The 11,781-nt window shown below is 30.9% G+C and overlaps 2 protein-coding genes across 2 annotated transcripts; one reads left to right on the plus strand and one right to left on the minus strand.

Annotated features, from left to right (window-relative positions):
• Nucleotides 1-216: 216 nt before the first annotated feature.
• Nucleotides 217-2,196, minus strand: LOC112716393 (zinc-finger homeodomain protein 8). The gene has a single exon (XM_025768301.3). It carries the CDS (start codon nt 1,533-1,535, stop codon nt 504-506), a length of 1,032 nt encoding a protein of 343 aa, XP_025624086.1. The 5' UTR covers nt 1,536-2,196; the 3' UTR covers nt 217-503.
• Nucleotides 2,197-8,968: 6,772 nt separating this feature from the next.
• Nucleotides 8,969-10,395, plus strand: LOC112717917 (uncharacterized). Its single transcript, XM_025769839.1, has 2 exons — nt 8,969-9,432; nt 9,549-10,395. Exons 1-2 carry the CDS (start codon nt 8,969-8,971, stop codon nt 10,393-10,395), a joined length of 1,311 nt encoding a protein of 436 aa, XP_025625624.1.
• The last annotated feature ends 1,386 nt before the right edge of the window (nt 10,396-11,781 follow it).

Genomic DNA, 11,781 nt, shown 5'->3' on the forward strand with positions numbered 1-11,781 from the left:
GCAAACAATAAAATAATTAAACCATAAGGTACAATAAAATAGTGTTAATTAATTATCATTTTACAGAAAGTGAGAAGAATTATTTAATTAGTAAGATAGGAACTAGGAGTAAGAAGATTGCAATCATGCCAAAAGAGGAAAAGAAACATAATCAAGTGCTTTAGCTAATACTATCTAGAAAGTACTTTGTGTTATAAGTACTAATAACATTATTAATTAAATACTAATGAGCATTTATTATTGGAATATATGTAAAGTCAATACCTCTCTCAGATGTTAATTAATAAAAGAAAGTGATCATCATCTCTTCTCATTAACAAAAACTAAAGCAGTAAAAATTTAAAAAAAAAGGAAAATTAGAAAGTAACAAAAAAGCACTGCTAATTAATAATTATAACTAGTACCACCTCTTAATTAATTACCCTCATATCTAAACACATTATTATTCTCGTTTTGTTTCTTTTTTTCACCCTAAAAACGAAAGAAAAAAAAGAAAAAAGAGTTCAAGAAGAAGAGGAAGAGCCATTAGTACCGGCACCGTTTGCATCAGCGCTACCATCATCATCATGACCGCTACCATCACCACCGTTCATCATCATCATCATCCCACCGTTCAAACCATTGCTCTTGTTGTTGTTGTTGTTGTCATCAGCACCGTTGATTCCAGGACCTTCTAGAACATTCTTATTATTACCTTGTTCTCTCTCTCTTTTCCCAAACGTGTTCTTGTTATTGTGCATCCAAACTTTGAGAACGCCACGATCAACACCGACTTCATGGCAAAATTCCTGGATAAGATCTTCGTCTCGCTTCTGAATCTTCCAACCCACGCGTTCCGCGAACACGTGCATCTTCTCCTTCTGTTCCTGCGTGAACTTCGTTCTGAACCGTTTTCGGGAACTTAGATGGTGGTGGTGGTGGTGGTTGGAGGCTGGTAAGGCGGTGTTTTCCGGTGGAACGGAGAGGCCGCCGCCCGAGGACAAAGCGAGGAGCATGTGCGGTGCGGAAGGGTAGTAGGAAGAGGAGATCGGAGGTGGTGAGGCGGAGTTAGGGCTCCGGTGGTGGTGGTGGTGGAACGGAGGAGGTGGCGGAGCTGGTGGTGGAGGGTGATGGCGGTGGTGAGGTTGGTACTCGATTACAGGAGAGAGAGGTGGTGGTGGCTCGTCGGGATCGCGGCGGTGGAAGTTACGGTGGCAGCCGCATGCGGCGCACTTGATGGATGTTGGATCGCCGGCGGTAGCAGTTGGCGCCGGCATGAACTCGCCGCAGCCGTCGAGCGCGTGGCCACCGAGACTAGCGGCGTGATTCTTCAAGCATTCCTTATAGGTAACCGGCACGGCGGCGGTGACGGCGGTAGGGCTTGCGAGTTGGTGGTGGTAGTGTGGTGGAGGGTGGTGACGCTTGAGTACTCCGTTGGAGAATGAAACAGGCTTGGTGTTTGCGGGTTGGATCCGGGTCGGAATTTCTGATTCGGGTTCTGGTGATTTTGGTGGGTTGGTTATGGTGGTGGTGGCGTTGTTGCTGATTATCTCCATCTAAGTTGAAAGATTAAAAAAATAAAAAATAAAACCTAGCTTTTCAATTTGGGGAAATGATGTTGTTAGGGTTAGCCTTATTAGTATATAAAAACACATGTATCACACTCCATGAAGCTAAAACTGCTACTGAGACCAATTCGAGAGTTTTACAAAGATGAATGAAGTAGAGAGGAATAAAAAGGAGAAAGGGAGAAAAAAACCTTACTTTGAGTGAGAGAGAGAGAGAGAGAGAGAGTGAGTGAGTGAGTGAGGGAAAAGGAGAGAAGGGATGTTGTTTGATGATGCTAAGTGACGACTGTTGATAATAGAAATCTGTGTTTATGTGGTTGTCCCTTCTTAACCACTTGTTTTTTTAACCCTGGTTCTAATCCATGGTTAAGTTGCTCACCCCACTTCTGGGTTAGATGTGAGTAATAAATATACCCTTTTTCTTTTCTTTTCTTTTCTTTACAGTGTATGGTCTGGCCTTAAATGCATGTTAAAGTGATGGTAATAATGGATTTATTCATTTAAGCAAAAAATTGTAGAGGAAGAAAGAAGAAAGGAGCTGGGTTAATGTTTTTGAAATGATGATGAGAGGAGGAGGGTTTGAGGGGTAGCGTGAAATTGTAGCATGGAGTTTGGGGTGGGGGGAGGCTCAACTGTAACAACTCTTAATCTGTCAAGCTGGCAATCAATGACAGCTTTCGCAGTTAAATCATCATTCCGGCTTATTTTAGGGAAACAAATGCAAATGCAAATGCTGCATGTCCGGTGCATATCAATATTTACCACTACTTCCCTTTTGCTTTGTTTTCTTCCTTTTAAAACAAATGCAACTTTTTTTCTCTCCCCTTCCACTATCTTATATTCATCAAATTATATTTATTTTGTTATCAAATTTTATATATTTATAATTAAAATGGTAGTTGATTGATGTTTGATTTTTTATATTCATACAAATTTTAATTATTATAATAATTAATATTTTGTTAAAACAATATGTAGAATACGTATAAATATATAAATATGTAGTGATTTATTTTGTGTCAAATTTCTAGTTTTTATAAATCATTTAGACAAAAACATTGGAGGAATAAGGGAATTGGAATATTAGATCAATTCAACATATTCTTTCTGAGATAATGTAATTAATTGGATTTGTTTAGTTTGGGTAATATACTAAATTGAGTTAAAGCCAAAAAGAACCAACTAATAGCAATTCCAATGGAGTATGTTTGTAGTTTTAATTTTGACATATATAAAAAGTGAATTATTTTTTAATTTTATTTTATATTAAAATAATTTATTTTTTAATATCATATTCTAGTATTGGAATTGAATTTGTCATTAAATTTATTTCTGTCTCTTATGACAATTTTATTGAAAATAATAAAGTATTATTTTAGTTTTTCATATTTTTTTAAGTTTTAATTTTATCTTTAACATTTAAAATGTTATATTTTTATTCCAAACGTTTTATTTTATTTATTTTACCATTTGGTTAAAATTAAAACTTTTTCTTTAAAAATATTATTTTTTATTATTATTATTTTTTATTATTTTATTATTTTTATTCTCAAATCACTACGACTAACATTATGACTATTATAATTACGATTCTTGTCACTGAGTAAAAGGAAATTATAAGGGATGAAATTATTTTTTAGAAAAAAATTAATTTTAATAAGAAAATTAAAATAGGGAATAAATAAAATGCTAGAAATAAAAATAGGACGTAAATGTGAATCTTAACGAATTGGACCATTTAAATATTGTTCGGAATTAATTTTCTCTCAAATTCATTCCTACTGCCCGTTTACATCCCTAAACATTATTGCTCTCCTTTTTATAAATAGTATTATGAATACGTATTATATATTTTTTATTGGAAAAAGATTATTCTATAAGTATTTACTTTAATATTTTTAAAAAGAATAAAATGTCATACAAGAAATATATAATTTCAAGTTTTCAATTCTTAAACGTTTGAATTTTGGTGAACAAAATATCCTACTTATCAGAAATATTAAAAGAGCAACCTTTTTTATTTAAAAAAGGTAAAATATTTAATTTTGTAATATATTAAAAGAAAACTCTGTATTTTAGCAAAGCCTATTGTGTACTTAATTATTTTTGTGTTTAGCTATTAAGCGTAGACAATTATAAAGGTGTCAAATGTAAAGATTTAGCTAATGTGCATTTTACAAATATAGTAACAGATTTTATTTATTTATTAATGTTTGTGATGTATTAAAATTTTATAGCAAAATATTTTTTATGTTTTTAACAAAATATTTTAATTTATGATATTTTTAAAATTTGTTTTAAGGAGCACATTAGTAATAAGTAATACACTGAAACGGAATCGTTTCGTTCGAAAACGACGTCGCTTTTCAAATGTCAGAAATACGTCGTCAAAAATTAACTTTCTTATGGTGTGTGAATATGATTCACTTGTCAAAGCCCGATAATCATCGTAATTATGGAAGCAAGACCTGACACGTGTCATATTTCAGCCACGTGGCAAAAATCGTAGGTCAACTTTCGTGTTTCTTTGAATTATGGTCAAATAAATAAATTGATCATTAATATTCATGAAGAAAACTATTTGAAAGATTTAATGGATTGACTAAATCTATTTAAGAAAATTAGCGGGGTGGTTTAATTAAAACTGAATAATTAGTCAAATAATTACCGAATGTTTTTAGAAGCAGACACTTTAATTTTTAAAAAAATTTAATATATAATGCAATTTTACTTTTGTTAGACGATATATCTTTTAATCAATTTTTTGGTTTTTTACTAATATTTTTTTACGATATTTTTTAATTTGACAGGTCATAAATTAATTTATTGTGAATTTAAATTTTATTTAAAAGTCTGTTACTAGTCAATAAATTATTATATATGTGGAATTCGAACATTCAACACTTATTTTTTACTAATATTTATTAGTGACATAATACATTAACCCACATATATAATTATTAAGTATCAATATATAACTCAAATAATATAATCTCTTCCTACTTAAAAAATTACAAATTCGAACCACCCTATTTTTTGTAATATATAGCGAGATAGACAAATCAAGTTTTGTAATTGTTTAAAAAATAAGATATACATATTAATCTCTGTAGCTATTTTTATTATATTCCTCTTTATTAACACTGTTAATTGAGATGTTGATGTGATAATTATATGTTAACGTATCCGCTAACAAATCAATTTAAGATCTCAAGAATATAATTGAAATATATTAAAATATCATAGTTGAACACTTAAACTTAAAAGCAAATATTTATGATAAAATTAAAATAAAATATAAAAGTTAAAAACAAAAATAGTAGTTATTATTAAGTATTTTTTTCTAGTAAAAATAATATTAATGATACGCTTAAAATATATTACTTTCATTGAAATTCATTTTTAATGTAGTGATATTTTTATTAAAAATAAAAACTATGATAAATATTATATATTTGCTAGTAAATTATATAAAAATAATTTAAATACGGTTAAACTTTTTTTTATATATATAATTTGCTAATGAATATGTGATTATGATAATTTATTAAGTATCATACATTTTTATTAGTAAATTACATAATACATAGTTATAAAGATATCAAAGTTATTTTTATATAATAAAAATAATACGTTTCAAAAAAATATTTTTATATAACTCTAAAAAGTATATATGATATTTACCATATTTTTACTTTTAATAAAAATATTATTATAATAAAAAAATCACAATAAAATAATGATATGTTTTAAAAATATTATCAAAATATTTTCTGAATAGTAAATCCTATTTCTATTCTCAATATTACTATTTTATTTTAATTTTATCATTTAATATTTGATTTTAGTTTTGTATCTAATATTTTAATATTTTTCAATTATAGTCCTGAGTTAGACAATAACATATCAATTTAAAATTATATATTATGTCAGCATCTCCGTTAATGATATTAATTTTTAAAGATATAATTGAAATATATTTAAAATATTAATATAGAAATTAAATTTTAAAAAGTAAAAACAAAAAAGTATATTACATCCTAATAGCTAATTAATTTTAAAACTTTGTCTTTCTTTTTGTCAGTAATTAATTAATTTTAAATTTTGTCAACGCGTTAGAAGGAGTATTAAATTGGTGAGAGAGGTTTGTAAAGTGAGTAAAGTGGCAAAGTAAGAATGCACTGAGTTTTAGGGCATTGACAGGTACAGTTCTGCGTAGTGGGCAAATCAATCACAGAAGAAAATAATCAAACAGAACATAGATATTAAACATTTGACTATTTGTCTTAAATATTTTAGTTTCTTTTTTCTTTTGCCATTTATACTTTACTAAAATAGTACGTAACGTTATTAATAATTATTTATGTGTTTCATTTAATATTTTAAAATTTAAAATAAATAATTTTATAATATAATATAATAATTTTCATGATAAAAAATTAAAGCTTAATTATTATCGTTCGAAAAAATTTAGTATTAGGTAAATAGATATATTCATAATTTATGGTTCAAGAAAAGATATTAAAAAATTTGTGTATAAAAAATATATTAAATATATAATTATTTATATTTTTTATTTTATTTACGTTACATATACATTAAAATTAACTACTAAAATCAACCACTAAATATATGTTAAAATACTAAATATATTTTAAAAAAAAGTTAATAAACAACACATATATTTATATATTTACATAAATATATAGTAACTAATTTTAATAATTTATTTGAATATATAAATAATATTTTTATTTTTATTTAACATTTTAAATTTTAGAATAAAAAATTTATAATAATTAAAAATATTTAATCAAGTCAGTACTCAAGGAGAGTGTAATAAATTTAATTATAACTTATTAAGGTAATTACTTAAAATATAAAATATATTTTTTATTCATTTATTTAAAAAAAGGATAAAGTATTATTTTAGTATTTAATGTTTGGATCAAATTTTAAGTTAGTCTCTAATATTTTAAATGTCATATTTTAGTTTTAACAAGTTTTAAATGGATTCAAATTTTAATATTGTCTTATGATTAAATTTGATTTGAATAATTAACGAATAAATTTTTACACTAATAATCATTAGTAAGTAAATTTTATTTATGTCTTGAAATTAAATGTTATATTAATTCTTAAATATGCTAATTATTCGTGTCAAATTTAACTATAAAATAATATTAAATTCATTTAAAATTTTTTGAGACTAAAACAGAATGTTTAAAATGCTAAAAATCATTAAATTAAGATATAATCTAAATATTGAAGACCAAAATAAATAATGTGGAGTTTTACACTAAATTATAAAAATTTCTTACGCATTATATATTCATCCTGTGGTTTTTTGTTTTTTCTTAAAAAATTAATTATAAATATTAGCGATTAAATTTAATGCATTATCAGTATCCCTTTTACACTACTATTTAATAATAAAGCTATGTACAAATAAATTACTAAATTAATTATTTTATATATGTGTAACTTTTAGAAGTAAAATTTTTATAATTAGTAGGAATAAATTTTCATAGTTTAATTTAATTTAAATATTTTAAATTAATAAATTAAATTAATAATTAGTTATTTAATTTGATTTAAGATATACTAAATTATAATTTAAAATTAAAAATGATTTAATTTAAACTAATAAATATAACTCTAAATAAAATGTTAAAATTTGATTCATTGAATTAGATTCATTTAATTGGATTTAAAAAATTAGAATTTCAAAATTATATTTAACTTAAAAATAATTCATCAATGTAAAATAGATTTTTATTTCCTCAAAAAGGATTTTTGAAGAAAAATGATATGCTTTGAGTTTGTCATTTTATTTGGTTTTGAAATTAAAAGAGTAAAATAATTAAATTTAAATAAATAAATGACTAAATATTTTTTTTAGAAATATACAAGTCTGCTTTATATTGAATGTTGTGATTAAATAAAATATAATTTTAATTTTTTATAAATCCAATTAAAGAGATCTATTCAAACTATCAAAATTTAAATTTTAACAATTATATTTTGAATTATTGTATTTATAAATTTAAATTAAATCATATTTAATTTTAAATTATAATTTAATATATCTTAAATAATATTAAATAATAAATAATTAATTATTAATTTAATTTATTAATTTTAAAAATAATTAAACTATAAAAGTTATTTCGACTAATTATATATAAAAGTTGTACTACTACATATATATATATATATATATATATATATATATAATATAATATAATATAAAAGAGAATAAAAGAAAGTGTAATTCAACGAAGTCCATCAATAATCTGGGTGGACATATATATTGATACATAACGGATATCTCGACCAGCACAGCAAGCGAATATGCTGGAAATAGAGCAAGATCAAATATCAACAAGCCCATCAAATCCGGACGAGCTATAAAAGCTCAGAGTATACCTGACATTTTGAAACATTATCACTAAGGATAACTTCGGAACACGCAGAGAATTCCGAGATACGTTATAACTGAACATACTAAAGACGCCTATATAAATACATATCCAACCTCGGAGTAAAACAGGTCACAGAACTTACTCTGATTTATTTCTCTTACTTTCTCATAACTCACATTCTTACTTGAGCGTCGGAGTACGTTTTGCAGGTGCTCCCGCCGCGGTGTTCCAACTCAGCCGACATATACCTCTTCCACCTGAGCATAGTTGCAGGCAGAAGGAGTCGCTATACCTCGGCAACATACAGACAAAACATTTGGCACCCACCGTGAGCCCGGATTTAATCTAACCCCACTATTTCTTTTACATTGCCTTTTTCTCTTTTCTTTTGCGTAGGGAATTCGACCTTCCAGATATGGCTGAAAATGGAGCTCAACAATTCAACCAAGCTGAACTTCTAGCCCAGATGGCCGAGCTCCAGGCAGAGGTCCGAAGACTTGCTGAGCTCTCCACACAGAATAATGCAGGAAATCACGAGGAAGGTAGCTCCAAAAGCTCAGCCCTGAAAAACTCAAACCCTTTGAGCATCACCCCGCCGAAGAAAAAGCTGACGCTAGACAATCCCTTCTTCGAAGAAATTACAAACTTCAAGATGCCGAAGAATTTCGTGCTGCCTAACTCCCTAGAACCTTATAAGTGGATTGGTGACCCCCGAACTCACATAAAAAAATTTCAGTCTATGATGTTTTTTAACGGCGCTAATAATGAACCTATATCTTGTCGATCTTTCCCCACTTACCTTGACGATGTTGCTTTACTTTGGTTCTCTAAATTATCTGCAGGATCAATTTCATCTTTCAAGGATTTGGCGAGGTCCTTTATCGACTATTTCGCCGCCTCAAGGATATACGTCCACGGATCATACTATCTCGGGCTGATCAAGCAAGGACAACATGAAAGCTTTAAAGACTACTTAACCCGATTTGCCGAGGCCCCATGGAGATTCCAGACTTTGACCCCAAAGTCCACCTGCACGCACTTAAGACCGGCCTCAGACCTGGAAAATTCAGAGAAACAATCGCAATTACTAAACCCAAGTCATTGGAGAAATTCCGGGAGAGGGCTGCAAGCCAAATGGAGATCGAAAAACTACGGGAAGCCCAAAAACCGGACAAACAGCTGACAAGAAGAGAGGAAGAGAGGACGTTCAAGCCGCCGAACAAGAAAGAGCAAAAGAAACCTTTCAAGCTCACACCAAAGTTCAATATCTACACCAGATTCAATACAAAAAAGAAGAACATAATCAAGGAGATCCTCAACGCCAAAATAGTCAAACCTCCCGCTAGAGCAGGAAATTATCAAGATCAACGATTCATGGACAGAAGCAAGCACTATGCCTTCCACCAGAAGTACGGACACACAACAGATGAATGCGTAATAGGCAAAGACTTGTTGGAAAGGTTAGCTCGGCAAGGACTCCTAGACAAATATGTCAAAGGACAGAAAAGCAGGAAAACCAAAAAGGAGCCAGAAGAACGATCAATGGAAAAAGATAAATTAAAATAGATAACAACAGACCCCCTAGAGGGATCATAAACTGCACATCAGGAGGATACGCAGGAGGAGGCGAAACAAGCTCGGCTCGAAAAAGAAGTTATCGAGGAATGTTGGCAATCGAAGGAACAATACCTACAACAAAGCACAACACAACGGAGCCAGAGATAACCTTTAATCAAGACGACCTAGCCTCAACAGGCCCAAACCTCGACGACCCAGTGGTGATCTCCATCCAAACAGGAGAGTTATTGGTAAGAAAGGTCCTTCTAGACCCAAGTAGTAGTGCTGATGTACTATTCTATTCAACCTTTATAAAAATGCAACTATTTGAAAAAGCCATGCAACCCTCATCAGGAGAACTGGTTGGGTTCTTCGAAGAAAGGGTCCCAATAAAAGGACACGTATGGCTAAAAACAACCATGGGCGACCACCCATTAGCAAAAACTATTGACGTCCAATATCTCATAGTTGACTATCCTAGTCCCTATAACATTATTCTCGAAAGGCCCGCCCTGAATAAATTCAGAGCGGTAGTATCAACATTACACTTGTGTGTTAAGTTTCAGGTACAAAACAACAAAATAGCAACAGTACATTCAGACCAACAACAAGCTCGGCAATGTTACAATGCCAGCCTGAAGAAAACAAGCATACAACCAAGGGCTAACCAGGGGACGAAAACAATTCACACCACATCCGAGGTATTGACCCTCGCGGAATTGGATCCTAGGGAGGACTTCCAGGAAAGACCCCAGCCAATAGACGAACTCCAGAAGATTCCCTTGACAACAAAGGCCGAACAATTTACTTATATCGGCCGAGCATTAGAAGGAGATGAGAGAGCAGATCTAATAAGAGTGCTCTAAGACAACGCCAACTTATTCGCATGGACACCAGCAGATATCCCGGGAATAGATCCGAATATAATCTGCCACGAGCTCGCCATAGACAAAACAAGCAAACCAATCGTCCAGAAGAAGAGGATCCTCAGAACTCAAAAAATGAAAGCAGCTTTTGAAGAGACCAAGAAGCTCCTCAACGCCAGCTTCATCAAAGAACTCCGCTTCATCACATGGCTCTCAAATGTGGTAATGGTAAGGAAAAGCTCAGGTAAATGGCGCATGTGCGTCGACTATACAAACTTAAACAAAGCATGTCCGAAAGATGCATATCCTTTACCTTGCATTGATAAACTTGTAGATAATGCTTCTGGATTTAAAAGCATGAGCTTCATGGATGCATACTCTATAACCAGATCCTCATGCATCCAGAAGATCAAAGCAAAACGGCTTTTATAACAGAACATGGAAATTTTTGTTACAAAGTTATGCCATTTGGCCTTAAGAATGCAGGAGCAACATACCAGCGACTAATGGACAAGGTCTTCCAACAACAAATAGGACGAAATATGGAGATCTATGTAGATGACATGGAAGCAAAAACCTCAGCACAGGGATCACACTGTGGTGACCTGAAAGAAGTCTTCCAACAGATCCGAGCAGATAACATGAGACTAAACCCAGAAAAATGTGCATTTGGGTTTAAGGAGGGAAATTCCTCAGATTCATGCTGACCTCACAAGGGATTGAAGCAAACCAAGAAAAATGCGAGACTGTCCTTAAGATGAACACCCTGAAAACAATAAAAGAAGTACAACAACTGGCGGGAAGAGTGGCTGCATTATCACGATTCCTACCTGCAGCTGCAAACAGATCATACCACTTTTTCCAGACAATCTCTAAAAACAAAAGTTCAATTGGACAGAAGATTGCGAGCAATCTTTCACCGAGCTTAAACAAATATGTCATCACCACCAATCCTCCAAAAACCAAAAATTGGTAAACCATTATTTTTATACTTGTCAGTTTCTAACCATGCCATAAGTTTGGTATTAGTCTCTGAAACAGGGAAAACACAAAGACTGGTGTACTTCATCGGCATTATACTACAACCGGCAGAAACCAGATACCCGAAGATAGAACAGCTCGCACTGACTTTGGTTACAACAGCAAGAAGACTGAGGCAATACTTCCAAAGCCACACTATAATAGTCAGAACAAATCAATAGCTGAGACAAGTTTTGACGAAGTTCAAGCTTGCTGGACGTCTAACAAAGTGGTCCATCGAACTCTCCAAATATGACATACAATATCAACATAGGAAAATCCCAAGACTGCAAATACTAGCCGACTTCATCTCTGAACTAACAACCAAGGACAAGCACACAGAGCAAAAATGGAAACTATATGTAG

The sequence above is a fragment of the Arachis hypogaea genome, chromosome 10, assembly GCF_003086295.3.
Source record: "Arachis hypogaea cultivar Tifrunner chromosome 10, arahy.Tifrunner.gnm2.J5K5, whole genome shotgun sequence".
Taxonomy (NCBI): Eukaryota; Viridiplantae; Streptophyta; class Magnoliopsida; order Fabales; family Fabaceae; genus Arachis; species Arachis hypogaea.